At 42.0% G+C, this 27,236-nt stretch overlaps 1 protein-coding gene across 1 annotated transcript in view; it reads right to left on the reverse strand.

Moving 5' to 3' along the window:
- Positions 1 to 18,195, reverse strand: part of BANK1 (B cell scaffold protein with ankyrin repeats 1) — a 174,811-nt gene extending 156,616 nt beyond the window's left edge. Inside the window, exon 1 of the mRNA XM_081020292.1 lies at positions 18,023 to 18,195. Within this exon, the coding sequence (XP_080876418.1) occupies positions 18,023 to 18,038 (16 nt within the window). The 5' untranslated portion in view covers positions 18,039 to 18,195. The remainder of the gene's footprint in view (positions 1 to 18,022) is intronic.
- Positions 18,196 to 27,236: the final 9,041 nt, after the last annotated feature.

The following is a 27,236-nucleotide window of genomic DNA, read 5'->3' on the forward strand; positions in this document are numbered from 1 at the left end:
CTGCAGGCGTTAAACAAAGTCCCCCCTCCCTTTTCTCCTGCTTCCAAGGGGGTTTCAGTAATTATAAATGAAGGAAATTTAGACTTTTTTAACGACTTTCCAGGCTTTAGCTTACAAGGTTTTTGCTTCAGTCTATATACAAAAAGCGGAAGGCGGACTTCCTGTTTTGAACCTTCCCGCTTCGGTGCCAAAGTAAGATATTTCTTGATCCAATTTTCCGTTTCTACTCACGGGTACTTGTTTTAAATCCAATTGTCCACAGGAAAAAGTCAGCGCTCTCCGGCAATGGCTGTGCGGCTTCACTCTGTGAAAGTAGCAATCAGTTCGCAGCACCGCGCCGCTCACCCCACTTCACTCCGGAGCCCCAAAATGGGGTTCCCTGTGAGTAGGGGGGCACTCCTGGTGCCCTGCCGAACCCCACGTTCCCAGGCTTCCTCCGCCTGGGATTTCTAGTGGGTCCCCACCTTCGCCGCGGCGGGAAGACCCAGTTTCCACGGAGCCCGTTCCTTAGGTCGGAGGAACTCCGCCATTCGCCGATGGCGCTAACCCGGAAGTCATAATGAAAACTACAAACTCTTCCCTGATTGAATTAAATCAAAATTTGAAGCCACGATGTTGAAGTACAACCAGAAGGCTAGTCTTGAGGGCTACTCTTTCCCTGCTTCCTAATGCAACCAATGAGAGGGAAGGGCAGGTTGAATTATAGATGAAGTAGTTAACACCTCTCAGAATTAGGTCTCCTGCTTGGTTTGATTTTGTTTATTAAGCCACTATTTTCCTTTAAACAGAGGATGGCAGTGCAATGAGAAGAAAAATTTCTGAAATGCTAAAGGCAGAAAGAGGGTTGCAGAGGCTCATCTTATGAAAGTGATACTCACTTAGCTCACTGCCACTATGATTGCATCCTAGCACCAATGGCACACGTCCATCAAGTGGGACTTGAGATTGGCCCGAACGAGGCATGTTCATCCCACAATCTGTTCTTGCATAGCTGCTGCTGCTGTTGTCTTTTCATTAACTAGTGCCCAGTGGATGGGTGAGCCAGATTAGGACCAGGGACAATTCAAGGTACTCACATTGGTGTTTAACATCCTAAATGCCTTAGGCTTCAAATAGCTGAAAGATTGCCTCCATCCTGATTTAGGGACTCTCTTAGTAGTTCCACCACCCTCAGAAGTGCAACAAATTGCAATTCAGGAGAAGGCTTTCTTTGTGGCAGCTGCTAAAGTGTGGAAACCCCAAACAGGGATGCTCAGCACTATCATTACTCAACCTCTGGTGTATGCTAACAATGTCTTTCTCGACCACGGCCTATGAAAGTTAAGGTCAAATATTAGGTCAAATGAGGTCCAAGCTGTGTGCATGCACACATAGAGGCAAACCATCTCATTCAAGTAGAAGCAGAGCAGTAGAGAACAGCCAGCAGCAGGGAAGCAGTCCACAGTTTGGATGCTTTATTATTATTATCATTTTGAATTAATTCTTATTTGATTTTACAAGTGTAGAGTTACAATACAAAATGCATATCCATATTTAGAGATTTCTCCGAATCTCTAGACTCCCCACCTTCCCTTCCCTGGGTCCTATTTATGAACCTTTTCAACTGCATATTATTTCATCACCCAAATTTTATATCTCTCCATTTTATCCACAATATTTTCTACATTACAAGTATTATTACAATCCTACTAATTTTTTCATCTGCTTACAGTGGTCTCTCAAGTAAATTATAAATTTCCCCCATTCTTTATTGAAGTTTTGGTCTTCTTTGTTCCTGAGTTTTCCCGCACAGTTTGTATGCTTTAAAATGAACATAGCAAAGCACAAATACAAATGATATACAGTAGTGCCCCGCAAGATGAATGCCTCGCAAGACGAAAAACTCGCTAGACGAAAGGGTTTTGCGTTTTTTGAGTCGTTCCGCAAGACGAAACGTCTTGCGAGTTCTTGTGAGTTTGTTTCCTTTTTCTTAAAGCCGCTAAGCCGCTAAGCCATTAATAGCCGCTAAGCCGCTAAGCCGTTAATAGCCGCTAAGCCGCTAATAGCCGCTAAGCCGCTAAGCCGCTAATAGCCGTGCTTCGCAAGACGAAAAAACCGCAAGACGAAGACACTCAGGGAACGGATTAATTTCGTCTTGCGAGGCACCACTGTAACCACACATGTATCACTACTACCCAGTGGAGACTGATCTATTAGGGCAAATGTATCACAACCCACCAACCTCTGCCTGCCCCCAGACAGCCTCCAACTGTCTGCCTTCTTTCTTCCAAGCTGTTCAAGATGTGGCATTGGCTGTCAATTTCCTCTTCTTCCTTAGTCTTTGTGTTTCCCCATGTAGGACTCAGCAGGGAGGATGGGACAAAACTTGAATTAATTGGTTCTGCCTGTCATTGGCTCTGGCTTCACCTGCTGCTGGTTTCCCTGCATTCCACCTCTATAGTCCCAATGGGCACCAGCCACCATTGCTACTACCATTGTAGTGCCCTTTCTGTATATGCAGTTCAAGGAAAAACAAAACTAACGCCATTGGCCATCCAGGGATATTTCAGACCAGTATTACATTTATTGTGGCTTGCTAAGTGTGGCTCATCAGTACAATTGTATACTGGAATATAGTTATAGTAGATATCTTTTTGGCTGTATAAAAAACAACTTGCCTAAGATGTTAGCGCAGAATCTGGATGGAAGCAGAGTGGCTCAGTCATTGAGATATATGCAGTCAGTTGAAAGAAAGAGAAGAGAAACTGGTAACTTCTAGATTGTAAATTCTGGACTGTAAGATACTAAGTGGTTTATTCCTTCTGGCCACAGTGATACAACTGAAGTTAGCACAGGCTGTTGCAAACTTTAGTTCCTAGACCTGTTCCAGGTAATGCTCATCTTCTGATTGATTTTAATCATCTTAACAGGAAACATTGTACTTATTTAGGTACTCTTCTGGTTTATCTTTGTTAGGTTCTACTTGTTTTCTGGCTTCTGCTTGAATCATGAAGGTGACTGGGAAATGCTGATAATGAACTTGCCACCAGTCACAATTTTTTCCAGGTAAGAAAGAATCTTTGTTTATGCTTTGGTATCCTTCCTGGCTTGCTTTTGTCATTTTCTCATCTTGACTGAAAACCACCTCTACCAATATAAATTCTTGTCATTGCCCAGTGATGCATCTGAGCAGTGTTCCTGGGCTATAATTTATCTATGTTGTTCCACATTTGCAAATACTTTTGAAGGGACTTCAGCCACATCTTGTAAATGCAAAATGTAAATGCAAAGCATGAGTAGCCCCAGTACAGAAACTCACTGGTGTGGCACATTATGCAACATGCATACAACCCTATTGCTATTGCTTCCGGGAATTTATTGTCTCGAGGGTGAAGTAGATGGAAAAGATTGGATGATTGATTTATACTATGGTTAGTCTGAAAAATCAGCAATAAATGAAGCAAATGCATAAACATATCCAAACTCTACTGAATGTACTCTTAGCAGAAAAGAATATTATTTCAAAGCTAACATATATAGCAGCTGCCTTGAATGCTTCCACAGAAAATATATATATTTTTTTAAAGCAATTTATTAGGTTTTACAATAAAAATAAACATAATAAGCAATATAACATTGATCTTAACATATTTTCACATTTTCTTTGGACTTCCTCACATCTCCCGCTCCCACTTTCATCGTTGTAACATTTTGTCAGCAGTTTATCATCTTATTTAAATTCTTATATCCCTTCTATATTTCATAATCTTATAATTCTCAGAAGGAGCTAAATTTCACAGTCTTACTTATTTTCTTAAAAACTTCTAAATTTAGTGGTGCTCAGTTATTTTGATCTAGCATCTTATTTAGCATTCAGTCAAATTACAATACTTTTGTAAATAGTTCTTAAATTTCTTCCAGTCCTCCTCAATCCTCTCTTCTCCCAGGTCACGGATTCTGCCGGTCATTTCAGCCAGTTCCATGTAGTCTATCAGTTGTATCTGCCATTCTTCCAGTGTGGGTAGATCTTGAGTTTTCCAATGTTTTGCGAGAAGTATCCTTGCTGCTGTTGTTGCATACATAAAAAATGTCTGGTCCTTCTTTGCCACCCCTTGGCCGACAATACCCAAAAGGAAAGCCTCTGGTTTCTTAGTGAAGGTATATTTAAATACCTTTTTCAGTTCATTATAAATCATTTCCCAGAACGCCTTCACTTTAGGGCAAGTCCACCAGAGGTGGAAGAACGTTCCCTCACACTCTTTGCATTTCCAACACTTATTATCAGACAGGTGGTAAATTTTGGCAAGTTTGACTGGGGTCATATACCATCTATAAATCATTTTCATTACATTTTCTTTCAGAGCGTTACATGCAGTAAATTTCAATCCATTACTCCACAACCTCTCCCAGTCCTCAAACATGATATTGTGCCCAATGTCCTGTGCCCACCTTATCATAGCCGATTTAACCGTTTCGTCTTGTGTATTCCATTTCAACAGCAAGTTATACATCCTTGAAAGTACCTTAATCTTTGGTTCTAGCAATTCTGTTTCTAATTTCGATTTCTCCACCTGGAACCCTAGTTTCTTATCATTTTTAAAAACTTCTTTAATCTGAGCGTAATGTAACCAATCTCGCACTTTGTCTTTCATTTTCTCCAAACTCTGCAATTTCCAATTGTCTCCATCCTTTTCTAGTATTTCCCAATATTTTGGCCATTTAGCCTCCATATTGGGTCTTTTTCGGGCCTTGGCTTCCAAAGGTGAAAGCCACCTTGGTGTTTTATTTTCCAGCAAGTCTTTATATTTTGTCCAGACATTAAACAATGATTTTCTGACAATATGGTTCTTAAAGGCCTTATTTGCTTTAACCTTGTCATACCATAAATATGCATGCCATCCAAAGGCATTGTTAAACCCTTCCAAATCCAACACATCAGTGTCTTCAAGAAGTAGCCAGTCTTTTAGCCAGCAGAACGCTGCGGCTTCATAATACAACTTTAAGTCTGGCAGGGCAAAGCCCCCTCTTTGTTTTGCATCGGTTAAAATCTTAAACTTAATTCTGGGCTTTTTGCCCTGCCAGACAAACTTAGAAATGTCTCTCTGCCACTTCTGGAAGCACTCCGTTTTGTCCAAAACCTGAAGTGTTTGAAATAAAAACAACATCCTTGGCAATACATTCATCTTGATAGCAGCAATTCGGCCTAACAAAGAAAGTTTCAATTTTGACCAACTATCTAAGTCTCTCTTAATTTCTGTCCAGCATTTTTCATAATTGTCCTTAAATAGACTTAGATTTTTTACTGTTATGTTTACCCCTAGGTATTTTACTTTTTTAACCACATTAAGTTCCGTCTCATTCTGAAACCGTTCTGACTCTGTATCAGTCAAATTTTTCCCCAAAACCTTAGTTTTCTGTTTATTTAGTTTAAATCCAGCCACCCGACCAAAGTCATTAATCAGTTGTAATACTCTTTTCGTACTGGGCTCTGGCTTCTGCAAGGTCAAGACCAGGTCATCTGCGAAAGCTTTTAATTTATATTGTTTCTGACCGACCTGAATTCCTTCCACCAACCGATCCCCTCTAATCATGTTCAATAGCACTTCCAGAACCGAAATGAATAACAAAGGGGAAATAGGGCAACCTTGTCGTGTCCCTTTTTCAATTTTAAACTCTTCTGTAACCACATTATTAACTATCAGTTTAGCTTTCTGTTCTGAATATATCGCCTCAATCCCATTCTCAAAACCCCGTCCCACTCCCATCTCTTTTAAATTTCCCATCATAAATTTCCAGGAGATATTGTCAAAGGCCTTCTCCGCGTCTATAAAAATTAAAACTGCTTTTGTATTTATATCTGTTTGCAAAAGTTCCAAAATGTCAATAATGTTCCTTGTATTAGCAAACAGATGTCTACCTGGGAGAAAGCCGGCCTGGTCCTTATGAATTACTTCATTTAAAACTTTTTTAAATCTATTTGCCAAAATGTCTGCAAATATTTTGTAATCCACATTTAAAAGAGAGATGGGACGGTAGTTCTTAAGTTGTGTCTTTTCAGCTTCCGACTTTGGTATTAATGTGATGAACGCTTCCTTCCAAGACTCCGGTGCCCTCTTCCCCTCCATAATTTCATTGCTGACCTCCATCAAAGGTTGTATCAAATAGTCTTTTAATGTCTTATAGTACTTGGAGGTCAGCCCATCTGGTCCTGGAGATTTGCCAAGTTGCATGTTCTGGATGGCTTGTTCGATCTCCTGTCGTGTTATTTTAGAATTCAGGATTGTCCTATTTTCTTGTGACAATTTAGATAGTCCGTTTTTTGCCAAAAATTGTTTAATCTCAACATCGTCTTGCGGCCCTTGGGTGTATAATTTTTTGAAGTATCTCTGGAAACACTTTCTGATATCCACTGGATTCTGGATGTTTTTTCCATCAACCTCTAAGTTTGTAACAGTATTTAATCTTTGTCTTCTCTTCAACTGCCAAGCTAGCAGTTTTCCACATTTATTCGCCGACTCAAACGTTTTTTGTTTCATTAATTTAACCTTCCATTCAATTTCCTGATTTATCAATTTAGAATATTGTGTTTGATAAAGTTTAATTTCTCTCAGAGTTGGCTGTGACTTCGGATTCACTCTTAATTTCTTCTCTAATTCTTTTATTTTATCCAAGATCTTATCTTTTTTCTCATTTTGTGTTCTTTTCTTTACTGCATTCTGTTGTATCAAGAATCCCCTCATTACAGCTTTGCTTGCGTCCCAGATTATTCTTTTTTCCACCATATTATTCATGTTTATCTCAAAGTAGTCCTTCAAAACTTTTTGGGCCTTCTTGGTAATTTCCTGATCTCTAAACAAATTGTCATTCATCTTCCATCTAAAGGATCCAGTTGGTAATAGTGTCATATCCATCTTTACTGCATTATGGTCGGAGCAGGTCTTTGGGCAGATTTCCACTTTTCTGACCTTAGGTACCAGGCCTCTAGAAATCCATATTTGGTCGATTCTTGTCCAGGTCAGTTGGGCTTCAGAAAAGAATGTTCCCTCTCTTCCTAGTGGGTTCTTTGTCCTCCAAATGTCAATCAAATCCATATTGTCAGTCATTTCAAAAAAGGTTTTAGGTAGTCTGCCGTCTTTTGTAACATTTTGACTTTGTGACTTGTCCATGTTAGTTGATACGACCCCATTCATATCTCCCATCATTATGATGTTGTTGTAGTCCAGATAGTCCAGCATTGTCTCCTGCAGCTTCTTGTAAAATTCCGATTTCCCTTCATTAGGTGCATAGATTCCTAATATCAGCAGTTTCTCTCCTTGATATTGTATCTCAATAGCCAAAATTCTTCCATGTTCATCTTTAAATAGGAATTTAGGTGACAGGCTCTCTTTTGCATATATCACCACGCCTCTCTTCTTAACTTTGTCCGACGATACAAATTCCTGGCCCAATCTTTTATTTATTAACACTTTTCTGTGGAGCCTCGTCACATGTGTTTCTTGTAAACAAATAATGTCCAATTGTTCTTTTTTTAATATATGAAATATTTTCTTCCTTTTTTCCGGAATGTTACAACCATTAATATTCCAGCTCAACAGTTGCAGAGACATCCTGAATTATCTGGTTATTTTTCAAGGGGTGGTATCTTGTTCTCAGGATCTTCAGGTTCCACAGGTGCTGGTGTTGGTACTGGCGTTGCCTCAGGCCCAGAAGGTAGTTCAATTCCTTTTTGAAGGTCCTCTCCGTATGTAGACAGGAATTTGTCTCTCTCTTCCAGTGTTCTTACTTTAACCTTTCTCCCTCTAAAGGTAAAAGATATTCCTTGGGGAAATTCCCACCTGAATGGAATTGCGTTGCTCCTTAGTAGTTTAGCAAGTTCAGAATAGGCGGCTCTAAGATCCAGCAGTAGTCTTGGGATATCTTTATAGATTTCAATTCTTCTATCCAAAACCTCCAGTGATTTTACGAAATGTAGGCCCAAGATCTTATCCCTTTCCTCCTTTGATCTCAATGTTATCAAACAGTCTCTGGGCCTCTCCTTCTTTATGAATCTTCCAAGTCTGAAAGCTGACACGATTTTAAAGTCCTTTTCTTCCAAATTCCAGAACTTGGAGAATTCTTTGGTCAAAAACTCAGTTAGATGTCCTTCTTCTGCCTCTTGTAATGATCTAATCCTCAAGTTATTCTCACGATTTCGCAGTTCTATCATGGAGAGATAAATCTGATGTTCCCCAACTTGTTTAGTGAGTGGTCTTACCTCTTGCTCTAAATTTTCTAATTTTTGTCTGGTGTCCTCAGCCAATTTCCGATTTTCTGCTGAGGCCTCCGTTAACTGTCCAATTGCTTGTGCATTCTGTACCACTTGTGTAGTTAATTTATTTAGACATTCTGTATTTTTGTCAATCTTTGCTGATTGCGCATCTACTTTCTTGTCCAAAGCTTCCAATTTTTCAAAAATTTTGTCTAGAACAGAAACAGATACTCCTGAGGCCATATCTTCCAATTGTAACTGCTCGGCTTCGCCCTCTCCCTCCACTTCTGAGGGCAAAGTAGGTACAGATGATCTACGTGTCTGCGAGGCTGAGGTTAGAGTTGTTAAAGTTGTTTGTTTAGCTCTCCCTCTTTTTCTTGTGCCACTCATTCCAACGTTATCTGTCAGTCAAGGTCACACTGAGTTATTCCCATGGGAATGGAAAGGTCCAGAGCAAGCAAACAACAAGGGAATCGAAAGTAAAATGTGCATGTAAAGTCACTGTTTTAATCCAATCCTCTAGAGGGAGCTTAAAATGTCTTTCAGAGTCTAATTTAATGTCCAAGAACCTTCAAATACAAATGTTTAGCAGAGTTTATAAATGGTCACTTTGTTACAGACAGTGCTTATTTATCTCCAAAAAGAATGTTTCAAATTTAAAAGGTCTCAATACCCTCAGATTGTTTCAAGTTCCAATATACAGTATCCAAATCTGCAGTACTGACAGCTCCCTTAGTGCTCAGGCAGCTCCTGACTCTGGGTTTCACCTTCTAATTTGTAATCCAATAAAAGGAGGAAAGTCAAGTGCAAGTAATAATCCCAAATCTTTAGCTTAAAGTCTTTACTTTAAGATGCAAGTTCAATAGATGCTTAGATCTGTAAAGCTTAGGTCTTTCTTTCAGCCTCCACTCCTCCAGCTGATTGCTTTTTTCAAGTTCAATGGCTGCGGAAGACGGACTTCCTGCTTCCACGTCTCTCCGCTTTCAGCCAAGTTCAAGCCAATTTAGATTTTCCCTTTAAAGTCTCTAATTTCAAGTGACTCAGTCTTTTACTCACAAGTTAGTTGCTTTTCGTCCGAATCCGTAATTTAGCAGGAAAAGGGATCAGCGCTCACCGGCAGCAGCAGCGCGGCTTCGCTCCTCAGGCTGTGAAGCAGCTCTCAGCGCCGCAACCCCCCTCCGCGCTCCGGAGCCCCTTACGGGGTTCCTTTTGCGCTTGGAGGGTCGCTCAAGGCGCCCACCGAGCCTCAAGACCCCAGGCTCTTGCCGCCTGGGGTTTTCCAGAATGGGTCTCCGCTTCGCCGTAGCGGACGACCCGTTGCCTGCGGAGCCTCCTCTCCCATTCAGAAGAGGACCGCCATTGCCGTTCGCGCCGCCCCCGGAAGTGCTTCCACAGAAAATATATTGTCCCCACTTCAGTCATTTCGAGTTGCAGCTGATGAAGTCTAGTAAAAATTAGATTCAGTCTTTCTAAAATTGGTTAATCTTGATCTGTGAACAGAACTGGTTGAAAGCCTTCAGCAATAAGATTACAGAGCTACAAATGCAGAAAGCAAGTATGAAATTTAACTGGAGTTTTTTATTAGAGACAGTGGGCCAGAACCTCGGTTTGAGTAAATCAGCAAACAAACAAACATTTATTATAATTATCGTTTCCATCAACTGAACCACTGACATGACTTTTATTTTTCTGTCATGGAAGCTTGAAACCAAGACAAATTTTCTGAAAGCAGCTCCAAGAGAACAATTCAAACTCTGACACTTAGAGATAGCATTGGAAGCCCTATATTCTTTGAGACTTTGTTGGTTTCTTTTATTGGTTGTGTCTTAATTTTAAACAGCTAGCTTCTTTTTTATTACATAATTATGACTTAGGGGGGGAAATGATTAGCCTGGTTTTAGAGATGAAATTGTGAATGACTTAGGGATTGAATCTGACTATCCTAATCCATTCCCGCCATGACAACAAGTCATTAAGAGTTTAACAGACCAAGAGTTGTTCCTTGGCAAACACTGTAGCAGTTGGTTAATTAAAATCCTCTTTACGTATCATACCCTCCAACATTTCTCCAATGAAAATAGGGACGTCCCTTTCCATAATGATAATTTCACTATTTATACCTCACATGCATCTTACTGGGTTGCCCCAGCCATTCTGGGCAGCTTCCAACACATATAAAAACATAATTCTTATTTTATTATTTTATTACTTATACACTGCCCATCTGGTTGGGTTTCCCCAGCCACATAATAAAACATCAAACATTTTTAAAAACTTCCTTATATAGGATTGCCTTCATACAGCTTGGGGCGGGGCATATTGGATAATTCCACACTCCAACATTTCTCCAATGAAAACAGGGACATCCTAAGGAAAAGCATGGCATTCCAGGAGCAAATCAGAAACTGGAACGGCTTCTCTAAATCGGGGATGTCCCTGGAAAACAGGGACATTTAGAGGGTCTGACATATGTGGGACTACTCTAGAGTCAGCTATTCATGCAGTGAAACCACTGGATTTTCCAAGATGAAGCACGTAGAAAGGGGATAATTGCACAATTATTGGAAGCACGACATTACAGCTTGCGAATTTTAAGGAGAATATTTGCATTTATGACTATGAACTCTAAATCTTGTCTTGTATCAGATCTTTTGTGACATCAGACTTAGGTTCTAGGAAATTACAATGAGCAAACATAATTAAAATGTTTCACAATGAGCATTCTTAAGAAACTCCTATTCTCACAGAGCTACAGTTCTCTGTGTGGTTTAACAATCAATCCCTCTTCCCCGAGAGCTCTGGAAATTGTACCTCTCTAAGGTATATAGTAGTTTAATTGTATCTCAGAATACTAAACTTCTAATTTAAATGATTTTTTTGATGAAGAGATCAATCTTAGAATGCTATTTGATAACTAATGTTGTTTCTCGTGTGCATTATTGAGGTCATTCTCTGGAACTCAGCCATATAATGAACATATCTATTCATTACACCCAGACAGGTAATCTACAGAAAATCAAAGCAGTAAATTGTGACTCTTAATAAGCACTGATAAAAGATTTCAAATCAGTCTGTGATCAGAGAGCTAAAGATGTTGGGGCATTTCCATCCTCAGGCGTCTCAAACAATAAATGTCTAATAGGGCTAATTTAAAAGCATGCATTGTGTTTCCTACTTCCAGTAACACAGAAAGTTGGAGGATGGCTACAGCTCTATCTCTCCCCTCCCCCACACAAAAGGAATTGACCTTCCTTTTGAGGTTAGAATGACACAGAACACAGAAGTCCTAAGATAAAATGCACAGTGTTTGAAGTAAAGTAAGAATTTCTCACACATTTCCATATTCTTTCCGTTATTAATGGCACGACAGTTTTGAAGCAGTTTATTATTCTCCCAAGACAGCATAATTTTATTTTGTTTTATTGTATTATTATTTTATTTTCTAATTCACAACTTTTTAAAAAGAAAAATCACTTGCGCCTTGCATGATACAGTAAACACTGCAGACTTCAAATGGTAAATCTGAAAGGAACCCTCTTCAGAACTTTGAACAGGTACAGGTTTAAGTCAGTGACTTCCATTCAGATAACTAGGGCAGTTTCTGCAGACATGGGAGTGTGCATCTGATCTCCAGTACTACATAGAAATGGCTGAGTTCATACAGTTGAGTTTTAGGTCCTGTTTCCACATAGCTGTTTCCAGTGCCTGCGTAATTCTTGGAATCTGGTCAAAGCAAGTGTGTAAATAGCATATGTTTCATTCTAACTCCAGTTTTACATAGAGCCAGAACGGAGAATACATCTCATTTCTGGTCCACTCGGTGGAGTGAAGAAAGGTGTACATAGCCCATCCAATGGGCCATGTCTGGTCACCACCCCCAGGTGTACCAGTGGGAACGGAATGTCTGAATCACCTAGGATTCACATAGGAATCACCTAGGAGAAAATGGCTGCTTGGAAATCAGCCGTGAGATTTTCATATCTGTGTTGGCACAGTGCAGGTGGCATTTGAACACTCAATTTCCATGTTTGGAAAGGCAAAGGCAGAGTTGGTGCATTGGGTGAAAAGGGATGAATAGTGTGTGCTCGCTCCCTTCCATACAATGGGCCAGATTGCAGTGAAAGTATAGCCCACACCTTGCATACACCTTGCTAAAGGTCTAATGTTCCTTCTGTGTTATGCAAGTACACAATGAGGATGAGCCAAGGTTTCTAGCTGTACCCAGACCAGGATGGGAGCAACAATGGAGCTATGCAGCTACATGAATGGGAGAGGCTTTACACAGAGAATGAGACTGAGCAGCCATAGCCCTCTAGACATATTTTTTTTACTACAACTCCCATCAGCCTCATCAGTGGATAGGGATGATGGGAATCATAGTCCAACAATGTCTGGAGGGTCACCGTTCTCCATTTATGCAGCATTCCAAAAGTTAGCATCCAGAGTGATTTCCTATCCCTGATTCAGGGCATGCTAAACACTCTGGACTTCTGTTCCAAGATGCAGATTAAAACAGTTAAACACCTGAATTTTAATTACCGACTTTTTAAAATTGTGACTATGTTTCTAGGTTAAAAAACAATACAAAACAAGGTAAGTCTGATGTCTGGCTGTTGCGATTATGACATTTATCTTTATGAAGGTGGTGAGAAGCAGTAACTCAAGTGTAGCATAACCATTAGTGAAGTATTCTGTCATTGCCTCTCATGTGAACTGAAGATGGATGTCATAAAAGATGAGTCATTATGTATGCTTTGGATTTATTTACAGAGCACATTCAGTTGTACCAAAATTACAGAGACAATTGAATGAACTAGGACTTGCTATTGAGTAGGCAATCCATGTATAGGATTGCACTGTTAGGCTACAATCCTATACTCCAGGCATGGGCAGACTTCAGGCTTTCAGGATCTCCTTTGCTTACTTACAAGGTCCCTGGGGTCCATGTACCACAGAGCCCCGTGCAAAATAGCCCTATGGCTGAACCACTAGTGTTTCCAAACCAGATGCCCTCAACTAGGGATGGTGGTGAGGATTTGATTCACTTCACAGCTAAAGGTGAATTTATAAAATCCACATTTTCTGAAACACAGCTGTCTTTCAAAATTCACACATCCAAATTTTGCAGTGCAGTTCTCCAGCTAAAACTTCTGCAGATTTCATATACCCAAACAGATATACTATAATATGCTATAATAATGCATATATTAGTGAAAATAACATACAAAACTGCATTACAGTAGGGGAAATGACCTCATAAAAAGCTATATTGTGTATAATAGGAGAAATTCACACAAAAATATTGACAAATTTTCATGAGGACTTTGTAAGTAAGTAAATAAATTGCACTGATGTGGAAATGTGGAGGAGTGAATAATATAAGATTGAAAAAATAACGAATTGAAAGAAAACAAAATCAACATTTTCATCAATCCTAAGCCTTGCCATTGTCTTTGTGATCATTTACACTTGCATAAAATAAATATGCAGAGTATGGGACTGTGTGTTACTTATCCTTAGGAAAGCTATCAGTACAGGAAATCTTTAATTTGACACGTTCTCATAATTGCAACATGCAACAAAAAATACTGAATGAAATTTGCTTCAGCAAATTTGCTCCAGTCTAGAGAGAGGCTGTTGTTTTTTATGGAAATGGAAAATGATGTCATGGGGACACCACTGTCATGTAGGGAATTTCAGAGGCTTCCCCAAAGATATGAAGGGATCATGGGCCCTGCCAGTGTCACATTTAGCATGGATCAGAAGGAGCTCTATGCATGTTTTGATACATCAGAGCAGATCTTAGATTTCTTATGGGCAAGAATTCTGCAAACACACATTGGAACACCCCTACACAGAGTCCCCCCTCACATGTGCCAAATGTGTGGCAAGAAGAGGATGACTATAGCACCTGGGGGGACAGGCTTAGCTTGTGCAATCCCATGAGCCCTTGCATGCATTTCTTGAAGGTATTGAGAACTTATCTGAATATATTGCCTCTGATTAATGGACAGGGTTTCCCAGGTTTTCGAAGCGCTCAAAAATCCTCAAAAGCTATGAACAGAAACGAGTGTTCCCATCCAAATCATAGGCAATGGGGCCTTTCCCGCACAGTTTTTTTAGAGACGTCTCAGCCTTAGAAGTAAGTGAGAAAGGCAACTGTGTTTTGCATTCATGTGGTGATTGCCTATTTCGAATCTGGTGGCTGGACTGGACAGACTCAGCCCGGGGACAAATAACTCATTCTTCTGCACTATAAATGTGCAATAATACTCACTTTAGGTTAAAGTCACACTGTTATTCATTAATGCCAGTTACATTCATTTAGTTTAAGGAAACATTATAGCCATTTGTCCTTAGAGACTGCCTACTTAATGAAAGTATTCTCTTTTAAAAGCCTTCTGTTATAACTCTTTTGCTGAAAGGTTAATTCTGATGACTTCACTCCAGATAACTTTCAAGGATCCCTGTTGATAAAGGAGCCAAAGAGCCAAATTCTTGGGACAATGGCCTGGCACAAAGCCAAGGACAACGTTGCCTGCCCTATCATTCTGAGGCTTATGGAGGGGGTTTTAAAGTTAAATGTCTGAAGCATGATCAGTAAATAACTCCAACTAAAAGCCAAGGAATGTATAGCTCCAATTTAAAGGAGGTGCTCGAGGGACAGTCAAAAAGCACAGGGCAAGCATCACTTTCACATTTTAAAAAGTTGCCCTTGAGCTTCATTCGAGAGCCCTTAAAATGTGATCCTAGCCTCTTCAGTTCTTGAAGAAGAGTGCACTGGGCACACAACAGCAAGGAGACCTGCCAGTGAGCAACTTGCTCTGGTAATGCTTCAGACCAGACTAAAGTCTTTGATGCCTTGACATTGAGAACCCGCTCTCAGGCTCCACCTCTTTCAAAAAGTGGCCGGCCCAGCGGTGGAGGAAGCTTTTGGGGCACCTGGGGCAGCTTGCCCAGGGGCGGGGGGCAGTGCCCATAGGGATGGCATGGCCTGTGCCTTCCCTATGGGTGCCACGTGCCCGTGCTGTCCCTATGGGCACCCTTAGGGAGGGACAGGATGTGCTGTGGGCCCTCAACCGCCCTACAGCTGGGGGGGAGGCAGCCAGCGGACAGTGCGGAGCCTGTGGGTTCTGATATGTGTGGCTCGTGTGTGCTACAGGCCCCGCAGTCAGTGCCACCAGCCATTTTGTCACCCCCGTCAGGGTGGCATCCGGGGCAAACCACACCCCCACACCCCCATTCCTATGCCCCTGGGCAGGCCTCTGCCTTGGAGCCTAATGCTCTGTCGTCTCTTGCGGAGCCCAACTATTGGAATCTGGATCTTACTGACTGTCTGGGCTGAACCTACAGGCTACTGGATATTGAACAGAATTGCTAATTACAGAACGATGGAGATTCTTTTTCTATGGAGAATATCCAAATAATTGGCCTCCGCCACATGACTCAGTTTTTAAAATATCACACTTGTACAGCAGAATAGCTGCTTATGGGAAAGCAGTTCCCTTGTGGCTACAGTGTCACTGAAAAGGTACATCACATGAACATTTTTGAAACTGAAAGGATTCACATTTAGTAAGAATGCAAATTACTATGTCCTGAATTGTGGTTTTGAAAATGTGGAACACTGTGATCATTGTACTTTGGGGTGCTTGTACGCAAGACTGCCTTGCAATGTTGATTGTAGCACAGTCAAAATGGATACATGGGTAACATTAATTATTATTATTATTATTATTATTATTAACCTGTCTTACCCACCCAGAGTGAATGTCAACCATTTAAAATGCAACACAAAAAAGTTCAAAGCAAACAACAATCACAAAAGTTGAGTGTGTCCCATCAATATATATTTCAGGTGTCCAAGACACCATTTCACCTCCAGAGCAAAGAAGGGAAAGAGATGACTTACTGCTAACAATCTAGCACAGTCTAATGCAGGTGTGAGGTCTCTTTGGCCTTAGGTTTTTCAAAAACCCTAGGAAAGGAGAAGCTATTTAGCTGTTGCCACAACCTCTATAGAAGCCTTCAGCAAAAACTTGGTGCCCTCTAGAAGTTTTGGACAACAACTCCCATCTGCCCCAGCCAGCACAGCTATGCTGGCTAGGCCTGATGGGAGTTGTAGTCAAAAATATCTAGAGGAGACCAGTTTGTGAAGACTGGTCTGTGGTGCACAGAAAGCACTAAATAGGCAAAATGGATCCTGTCAGAACTATTCACTAAGTGTCTGAGGAGCTAGCAAACTGGCCAAATCCCAGCTTAACATCAGCACCTTAATCATCTCTGTCCAATTCACTTCCAGTCATTATTGCACCCATAGTGTCAAAAATGTGGAAAATTTCTTCAAGTACTCTGAATTTACTGGTGATGGGTGAATCTGTTTCCTACCTGTGTCATTTTCAAAATTTCCACCCATCTTTCCATTTCTTCCATATCCACAATAATCTGCCATTTTGAAAAAGAACTCAAAATACTTTTTTAAAAGTGTGTTTTATTATGTGTGTGTGTTTTTTTCTCTTAAGAATACATTTTTAAATACATATGCTTAAACTGCCAAGAAAATATACAAACCAGAAAAGGACTACAGTATTGGAAAATATCTGGCAGAGGTTATTATCTCTTGGCATCACAGCTGTCCCCTTTTTCTCCTTTCTCTTCCAACTTCTGTCTTTAATGTCATTGTCACCAGTGCATTTTCTTTGGAGGACCACTATGAGATTGGAGTGATGGATGGAGGGTCAGTGATTTATTTATTTCCCAACTCCACCTTGACACCTCTTGTATTTCTAGGTTGGGCACATACAGTAGGGGCAGCCGGTAGCTCTCAGGAAGCCAAATTATACCTCCAAACAGCATTAATCTAATGCCTTTATCACCATCAATCAATCAATCAATCAATCAATCTTTATTACTGTCCAGAGACCCAACAAATAATTACAAAACAATACACAATTCATACAGCCTACCTCCAGGTTAAACAAGCATTTTGTTTAGAATATAAGGATCATTTGTTCTTGCAACCACCGATAAAAACTTTGCCACTGCTAATGTTCTAGCATTTGTCCGGTCTTCCAGTAGGAACCTGACATAGTGAGCCTCTGATTTTCCCGGGGAAGGTACCAGCAAGGGTAGTATCTCCATCACTATTTTCCTTACTGGAAAGTCCAGAGGAGCGTCCTCTCCCCCCACCCCACCCCACCCCACCCCACCCCACCCCACCCCACCCCACCATGGAGCGAGGTTCAGGTACTTAGGGATGGAGGAGAAATTTGATTAAGTTCACATTTAAAGGGGAACTTAATTCACACTTTCTGAAACAAGATGCCAACCAAACACTGCCATGCTTTGAAATTTACACTGCTGTTCTCCAGCCACATGATGTGTAAAAAAATGCATAAATGCATAAAACTAGTTTAAAGAGTGCACATAAATGCATACATTAGTAAAACTAACATTTTTAAAAGCTTTATATCAGGTGAAATTGTGTACGTGTTGATTGGAAGAGATTCACACAAAAATGCTGGTGAATTTTCATAAGCAAAATTCACAAATTGCTGCATAAATGTAGATAACTGAATCTGAGATTGAGAAAATGAGAAATGGAGGGAACAGAAATTGATAAATATATCTATTCCTGGAAACCATGAAGAATAATACTATCTAAAAAGATTTTATTGGAAGCAAGTTTTATTGGAAGCAAGTACCACTGAATTCAATGGGATGTACTTCCTAGTAAACATTGCCTCCCCTCCATCTCAATGCATAGGCTTATATTGCACTAGCAGCAGCACCCACCTGAATTGGCAGCCATCGTTGTCCCCGTGGTGGGTGAGACCTTATCCCTCCCTCTTTGAAGTGCAGGTGGAGGCAGAAGCAGACCCAGAGCAGCTCTGCCAAAGAAGATGCCTGGAAAGGCTTGCTATGAGGTTTCTCCACTAAGTACAGGGTACAGAAGCTGAACTGATGCAGCTCCTATCACCGGCACTTCACTTCCTCACAGTCTACCCCCGGCTTGACTCCACAAGGGGAAGTTTGCTTCACTGCAGAGCCTCACACACTGTTGGTTTGCTGGGCTTCCTCCCAACGCCCATATCAAGGATGTACAAATATGTATATTTGTGATAACCATCATTGCTGGCAGTTGGACGGCACATTGTACGCCTCTTTCCAGCAAATCCTACGGCCAAGCTGGTGCAAAACGTATTGCTCTGCTTTCCTTTGGACCACTTCAAAGAGGGGGGTCTTGTTGCCTGGACAGTCCAGGACCTCCACGCACACCCCGAGGAGGTCACTCTAGTGCTGTTAACACAGTGGTTTGCCTTCACCCCTGGAGTCACACTCCATTGTCTCTCGAGACAGATAGACAGATGCCAACAACTTCCATCAGCCCCAGTCAGCATGGCTAGTGCTCAAGGATGATGGAAGCTGTAGACCAAAACATCTACAGGGCACAAGGTTGGTGAAGGCTAATGTGATCATCATCTAGGTTACAGGTTACGGGTTTCATTAATCCCAGAAATTCAACATGTTACATTATTCAGAACGTTTTAAAGAGCACAAAGACTGAATGGGACTTTGGACGTCTTCCCTCCTGTAGAAAAGGATCTTTATCTCAGCCATGCAATTTTAATGCTCTGCCTTAGAAGGTGTTCAAAATCATAATGATTTAGCACCTCCAGGCTATTATGCCTTATATTAATTCACTATGTTGAAATGGGAATAGAGGAGATATACGCTTAAGAAATCAGCTTCTAGGAAGCATATTGCTTCTGTTTGGGGAAGGGCCCTGGATCACTGGTAGTGCATGTACTTTTTTATCCAGGTTCAATCCCTATTATCTCCAGGTAGGGATGGAAATGGGCTGAAAACCTAAAAGAGCCACTACCAGGCATTATCAACAATGGGTTAAAGATGCACTGTGTGAGGAGACATCAGGCAATGGACTACTGCAGCTCTTGCTCCTACATATATATACACATGAAGCAAGACCTCCTCCTTACATTTTATATGTGCTAAGAATTAAGTGGTTTCATTAAGAAAGGATCTGAGAATAAAACTGCTGCCAATATCAGAATGCCATTGTACAAAACTATAGTGCAATTGCCCTTGGAATATTATGTCCAGTGTGATGTGTGAATGAAGCCAACTGCCAGGCTGACTATATGTAGGTAGGTACTGACTGCATGATTGGAGACCCTGAAGTTTTAGGCCTTTGGGTTTGCAGCTGAATTGATCCAATTTTACAGCCAACTGTGCCTCTATAAAGGTAAAGGGACCCCTGACCATTAGGTCCAGTCGTGACCGACTCTGGGGTTGCGGCGCTCATCTCGCTTTACTGGCCGAGGGAGCCGGCGTACAGCTTCCGGGTCATGTGGCCAGCATAACTAAGCTGCTTCTGGCGAACCAGAGCAGCGCACGGAAACGCCGTTTACCTTCCCGCCAGAGAGGTACCTATTTATCTACTTGCACTTTGACGTGCTTTCGAACTGCTAGGTTGGCAGGAGCAGGGACCGAGCAATGGGAGCTCACCCCATTGCGGGGATTCGAACCGCCAACCTTCTGATCGGCAAGTCCTAGGCTCTGTGGTTTAACCCATATAGCCCAGTCCTAAATGTCGCTTAGCAGTAAGTCCCACTGAGTTCAGTGGACCTTGCTTCCTTTTAAGCAGGGAACCTTTGATGCTCCAGCTGTTGCTGAACTACAATTACCACAATCCCAGGCCATTTGGCCATGCTTGTTGGGTTGATGGGAGGGCAAAAGATTCCCAACACCTTCTCAGGATTGCATATTTGTTCTCTCAATTTGATTTAGGTTTTGTTTTTCCCATACCAGCAGGGAATGGAGCTAAAAATCAACCGTTGAAAAAGTACGGAGCAACTGCGCAGGGAGTGGGGAATGCAAAATAATTAGTTAGAGGCAAGCTAGGTGTATAAGGAATAGATCACACCAGACAGACAAAAGAGTTTCTTTCAGTAGAATTATGATAGAATTAGAAGATGACAGGAATCCACTGCATATAATAATTAGATTGTTACATAACATGGTTATCAACTCTATAGTTCATTCCTTGAAGCCTAGTTCAGTTCCTCTCTTCTTATGATCATGTGATTCCCCTTCCACACAAAGAGGCATTTCAGACTTGGGCTGAATATTTGGAAAACTAGCAAAGCAGGGTGCTACCCGCTCTTATTGTTTTAGTTATGAGGGCTATTGTGAGGAGTAATGGGTGCTCCCTGATGAGAGCAGGGAACTCTGAGGGCATGTGATCTTTCCAAGCAGTGGATGGTGTGGTCAGGTGTTGCCACTCACCTGACCTTCATCCGGCTGACTCATTGCACCAAAGCAGGTTGGAGAAAGGTATGGTGGTGGACATGGTACAATCGTAATGGCAGGAGCAGCGTGGTATAGTAGTTAAGAGCGGTAGTCTCGTAATCTGGGGAACCGGGTTCGTGTCTCCGCTCCTCCACATGCAGCTGCTGGGTGACCTTGGGCTAGTCACACTTTGCTGAAGTCTCTCAGCCCCACTCACCTCACAGAGTGTTTGTTGTGGGGGAGGAAGGGAAAGGAGAATGTTAGCCGCTTTGAGACTCCTTAAAGGGAGTGAAAGGCGGGATATCAAATCCAAACTCTCCTCCTCCTCCTCCTCCTCCTCCTCCTCCTCCTCCTCCTTCTTCTTCTTCTTCTTTGCAGTCTGCTGACTGCGCTGCCACTGCACTCCTCCTTTCTGCCCCAGTATGAAGCAGCAACTCGGCCAGGTGGAGGCCAGGTGGGCAGCGTAACCACACCACGCCATCCCCTGCTGATTCTACCACACCTTTTGGTGTGAACTTAAGTTAGGGAGAGAGCAGCAGAAGTGAGAGGGCAGAGGCTACCTATAAAATAGATGCTGGCTTATTGGGTGGGTGGGGTTGGTTGAATTGGCTGCATTCCAGCATTTTTGTTTGCCATTAGCTGCCAGGGCCAAACTGAGAGCTGCTGCTGCTGCTTAGCACAAAACATTTCTGCATGGAAGACACAAATAGAAAGCCACATGTAGATCACCATGAATTAAGATCCTTCCAGGGTATAATTCACTGTGCTTGCAGAGTGGCATATGTGCCAGTAATAGTTGCTGCCAGTTAAACTTTTCTGACCACCATATACAAAATGTAGCAAGTTATTCTGCTTGCTGTCAGGACAAGCTCTGGTCAAGCTGGTGGGGAGGGGAGTGAAGGGGAGCCAAGGAAGATGAGATCTTGGTAGCAACATAGTTTCCTGGTTGCTTATAGCAGTATGCAGGCTTGACCTTAAAAGCAGTCATGAGTATATACTGTATACTGCAAGACCCACTCTGACCTATTGCTGCTGAAAAGGTTGTTTGCTGTTCTGGCTGGGTTTTTTGAGGTTCTCCCTTTGGGCCAGAGATTAAATCCTGCCTGTGATCTCCCATGTTAAGAACCCCAGCCTATTCTTCAAGCTTCATGCTTCTTCATACCCATCCATCCTACCAAGGCATTACACTAATTAGTCCTAATTAGTCCACGTGATGGCCTATATGCCATCAGCAAGCATGGCACTTTGCAGAAATAAATAGAGAGCCACCAACAAAACATGACTTTGGGGCAATTCAAGGATTCCAAAACAAGATTAAAAATAGACTGTGAGAAAATTTAAGTAAGCAAACCAACCTCTTGTTTTTATCTCTTCTGCACTGAGGATGTGGAAAAGTAAGGAAATGTTGCAATCTTCCTTTAGAGAGTTGCCATAAATAAATATTTCTGTGGTCTCTTCTGACCTTAAATACATACATAGCATAAGTGACATGCTTGAGAGCCCAATAATCTTGTACAGCTCGCACAGCAAAAACATATATCGTATTCTGTGAATGACCTTAGGGAAGGAAGCAAAGGTTATGGCAACTGGGAAGCCCTCATCAACGTGCCCAAACCTGTCATATGAGTAAAAGTCAAGATGTTGCTTTGACAGCTACATAGACTTGAAGTGGACCAGGGGAATGCGAACTATTCACTGATCAGGCAGAACAAAGAAAGATAAGACATGCTGCCTCCACTTGCAGGTAAAGCAATTGTGTTGATCCAGAATGTTAACTTTTTCTTTCTTTCATTTGGTTTGTCTGTGGCTGGCTAGAGATTGAGGGAGGTTCCTTTTAGCAATTAAAGACACTTACAGACAGAAACAGAACATGCAACTCTTATTTATCCCTGAAAATCTGAGAAAATGCCCCATCTCCCTCTCTTGCTTAAAGTAGGGAGTACTGGGCTCCTAATTCAAAGTAGATTTCACTCCCATTCTAAACAGTGGTGGTGCCCACTACACCAGTAGTGTGGGAATTGATATTATCTGTGCTTTCATCCACAATGCTGCTGAAATCTTTTTGAGAAACTATCACATAGGCATGGCCACCCTCTACTCCTGTTTTCCACGATCCTGGTTGGGCAATCACTGTGTGGGAAGAACCCAGCTGACTTGCCCCACTCACATGGTGCTACCTTTTTTTTTTTTTAAGTTACTTAAAGTAACTTTAAATTTTTAAGAATGACTAACCACCCAGGAAAAGTAGTGATAGTGATACAGACATTTTCCCATGCCTCCTCTGCCAGAATGCTTCCCTCTGAGGAAGGACCCCTTTCCCTTTCTCACTCTGCCTAATTTTAGGACTGGCCTAAAGAAACAAAGGGTGCACAGGAGAATATTTTCTGTGGTTGTGCATCAGTTTACCTCAGATAAGCAGAAGTTCCAAACACCTCAGAATACCCAAAGAAGTCAAGGAAGCCGTATCGGATGTCTTGACACTAATCTATATTTGACTCTTGAATTCTTGTCAGGCCTCTTTGAACCTATTGATTCTTACATACTAATAAGCTGAAACACCTCTGCCTCCTTTCCAGCCTAATTAATGTGTGCTGCTGTTGTGGTGAGTAGGTCAGGAGGCAACTGCTGTAGGCCTTGTCATGCTCTTCTTGCTGAGTGTGGGAATGCTCTGCTCTGTGTGGTGACTGACCTGAAAGCAGCACATTATGGAATCTCTCACTGTATGTGTGGCTCTCAATGGTCTTCAACTTCTGTGAAAACCTTTTACGGTACACAGTCATAACTATTTGCAAGGAAACAGCGATGCGGAAGAAAAGAGAAGTGAGATGTCCCGCTAGGTGAGCAAATGCTGTCACTTCTTCTTTTTTGTGGTTTAGGCATTAATATTGTGAAAACATAAATGCTATCAAGTCACTTCTGCTATGGTATACAACGATATACGCTAAGGATTTACTTGCCCAGAGAAAACTAAGCAGGAGGTCTTTCAGCAGGGTTGCAATATGGGGGAATATTATTGTGTTGTGCCAAGTAACCATGTTATCAACTTGGTTGCTACTAAATTGCCCTTGAAAGTTGGTGGTAAGCAGCTAGCTGGTGGACATATCACATGTGGTTTTTTGGTGGGGTCTGAAAGAGTTCAGCAACTTTGAATATGTCCGGTGGAGGAGAAAGAGGTTTTGCAGCTAGATGGCGAGAAGTAGCCTAAGAGAGGGGGTGTCCGTGCACTGTTGCTTTTTGTGAAAGTCTGGTGCTTTTAAGACTACTTTTGTTGGCCTGGGTTTCCTACTCACCCTGCTCACAACTTGTGTACTTCTAAATAAGCGCAGGAAGTTGCCTTGCACTGAGTCAGATAATAGGTCTTTCTAGGCCAGTATTGCCTGCTTTGATTCTCCAATGGCTCTCCAGGGTTGTAGATGGGAGGCTTTCCAAGGTTCCTCCAGACATAGGCCGAGTTGCTGCAGAATATGTGCTCTACTTCTGATCTACAGCCCTTCCCTTAGAGGGTTGAACTGTATATGACATTAGTAATGTAGTTCTATCCTTAAGTGGAGGATCTATCCCCCCCTCCCCAGTAGCTAGTTTGCCCTATTTGGATTCTCCAGGCTTTGCTGTCTGGCCAAGACCACACACTTCACTGGTTGTAAGAGGTATAGGTTGGTTGCTCGAGAGCAATCAGGCAATAGTCTGTTTTAAAGCTTTCTTATCAGTGATAAAAACCTTTGGAATGCAGAGTGCCTCTATTCCGTGTCTTGCTCATTCACTGGCAGAATCTAAGAGTGGGCAGTCTTTAAACTTTCCCCAGCAGAGTAGTTTCTTGACGCCCAGTCTGCGCCTCCCCTCTCTGCGCAGAAGCCTACTGTGCAAGGAAGGCATGGGTAACGGAGGACCTCTCTCCTCCCCGCTTTGCTCAGGCAAGGTGTCCTGGCACCGCCTCGCCTCCTCCGAGCCCTGAAGCTCTTCTACACTGGAGGCGTGGTTACTCTCCTCCACTGAGGAGGTGCTGCTTCCCATGATCTTTGGGGGCTCTCTGTAATCCATCTGGCTTTTTCCCTCTCGCCTCTGAGCCGATGGCAGTTCCCTGACACTGGTCCTGCTTCACACCCAAGTGCTTTTGCCTGGCTGGAATGTGTCCTGAAACTCTAAGAATCCCACTTGCTTGCCTGGATGGAGGATTGAGAGGGTGAGGTAAGCGTGTACACAAGCTAACCTACTGTACAAAAGCAACCTTGATCCAGTTTTTCTGCTGACCCTACCAACCACTGCCATGTGGCCCTCAGAAGATCACCCAGAAGGGAATTCAGCCCTTAGACCACAAAATGTTCCCAACCACCCCTGCTCTGATTTTTCACTCTTCTCACCTGTCTCTGCACAGCTTCTCCATGCCCCTTGTGCATTTGAAGAGAGCCTTTTGAAAGTTGTTCAGAGAGCCTTGCAAGCACAGACGGGGAATTTATCTTTTTTTGCTGCGATATACTTCTGCTCTTGCTGGTTTTGTAATGCCTGTGTGGACACAACCGAGAGCTGTGAAACTTGGAGGTCAATCCGCTCTACTTTTAGGGAGGGCCTGCGATAAAACCGTAATCGGTTCCTTATTCCAAAGAATAACTTGAAATAAAAGAGAGGATTTCCCCCCGCCTTGTCTGAATATATAATGTATGAATGACTTCTTCTGAGATACCGATATATGAATTATAGATAGCCTTTCAGATTCTACAGCTATGTATTATTAATTAAAAACTAAAGATCTTCATCTGTGCTCAAAATAAACCCAGATATCTAGGCCACTCCAGCAAATGTTATAGTGGCAAGAATGGGATGCGGGGGGTGGGGCTGGGGTGGGGAAAGATCACTAGCTAGCCCTATTTTATGCATTACTGCTGGCAGCATTTCAGCATGAAGAGAATTTCTTGATCCCTTTGAAACAGTGAGGGACACTAGGTTTTGGCTTTTCGATGAAAGGGGGCTTGTTTAAAATGCAAGCGCTGTTTTATTAAGTAAATAAATAAATACATTAATTAAATGGTTTTAAAGCCTTAAATGGTTTAAAATCTCTGATATAAAACCAAACAATTACAATAAAACATGCAACCTAAAGTTAATAGCACAACAATATTAAAGCTTATAAAAAGAAGTAAAGCAAGGGTTTAGGGGTCTAATCTCATGGGTCAGGGATAGTCTGGCCAGGTAAGTATCTACAAGGTGTCTGAAGCAATGGATTGACTGTGAAATAAAACTTTGCATGTCATCTTTTTCCTATATTCTGCAATTTCTCAAACTGCATAATTTAGAAAATATTCATTTAAAATGAGGTGCATTTTCTCTTTTCATGTCCCTCTTCAAGCAGATGCAGCTTGATGGAGGGTCTCTGGGTGGCCTCTGGGTCATTTCTTATGTATAAGAGTGTAACAGGTGAAGACTATCCAAATTGCCTGCTACTTTTAGGCAGTCAAGCTTGTGAAGTGAAATCAAAGAGCTATGTGCTGCAAAGCAAGCACACCCTGCAAACTCCAGTCAGCCACAATTTCCTTTTATGTTTGTTTTTTTAAAAAAAGAAATACTTCCATTAAAGATTTTCCTCCTTTACAAAAGCACATGCATTGTAAGTTCTAAGCAGCCTTTCAGATACGATGAAAATGTTGCCATGTCTAATTCACGGTGTAGATAGAATGTATGTGTATACCATAAGGCGGCCATTTTCTCATCGAACACATTACAGTGGTACCTCGGGTTACAAACGCTTCAGGTTACAGACTCCGCTTACCCAGAAGTAGTACCTCGGGGTAAGAACTTTAACTTAGGATGAGAACAGAAATCGCGCGGTGGCAGCAGTGGGAGGCCCCATTAGCTAAAGTGGCACCTCAGGTTAAGAATGGTTTCAGGTTAAGAACGGACCTCCTGAACGAATTAAGTTCTTAACCAGAGGTACCACTGTATCAGAAAAGACAGTGTCATAATCAGTAACCCAGCCTTTGCCAACCTGGTGCCTTCCTGATGTTTTGGACTGCAACTCCCATCAGCCTCCGACAGCCTATGTATTGCAGTCCAAAATATTGGGTGGGCACCAAGTTGAGGAAGGCTCAAATGGCCATAAGAAAATGACCAATTTATGGAAAGCAGTGTTCAAGATTATCAAGGCAGGAAGCAGAAAAAAAAGGAGAAAGGCCAAATCATTTCTCCAAACAGCAACTCAAACAATTTTTTGAGAAGGAACATTAGGAATTAGAAAATCTGTATGTCTGTGGATTAAACCACAGAGCCTAGGACTTGCCGATCAGAAGGTCAGCGGTTCGAATCCCCGCAATGGGGTGAGCTCCCGTTGCTCGGTCCCTGCTCCTGCCAACCTAGCAGTTCAAAAGCACGTCAAAGTGCAAGTAGATAAATAGGTACGGCTCTGGTGGAATAAAGCAGAATAAATTATGAGAAACATCTGGGATCTAATCCTAGGCTGTATCTCAGGACTGATCCCTCTGACAAATTGCAACCAGGCACTGCACTGAAAGGTACTAGATACCTTAGTCATTGGAGCCAGTTGTTCCCAATCCAACTGGAAGTGTGATGTCACAGGGAGATGCAGCCCTGTTGCTGTGGCCATAGGACCAGGTCTCTTGGCTCACTATACTCAATAATTCTTGCAAGGGGATGAACTGGAGATGCCTACCAGCAGAGATTTAAAGTCAAGAGGGGTATGGACCAAGCA

Source organism: Podarcis pityusensis (assembly GCF_964106645.2).
Source record: "Podarcis pityusensis genome assembly, chromosome: 9".
Lineage (NCBI taxonomy): Eukaryota > Metazoa > Chordata > Lepidosauria > Squamata > Lacertidae > Podarcis > Podarcis pityusensis.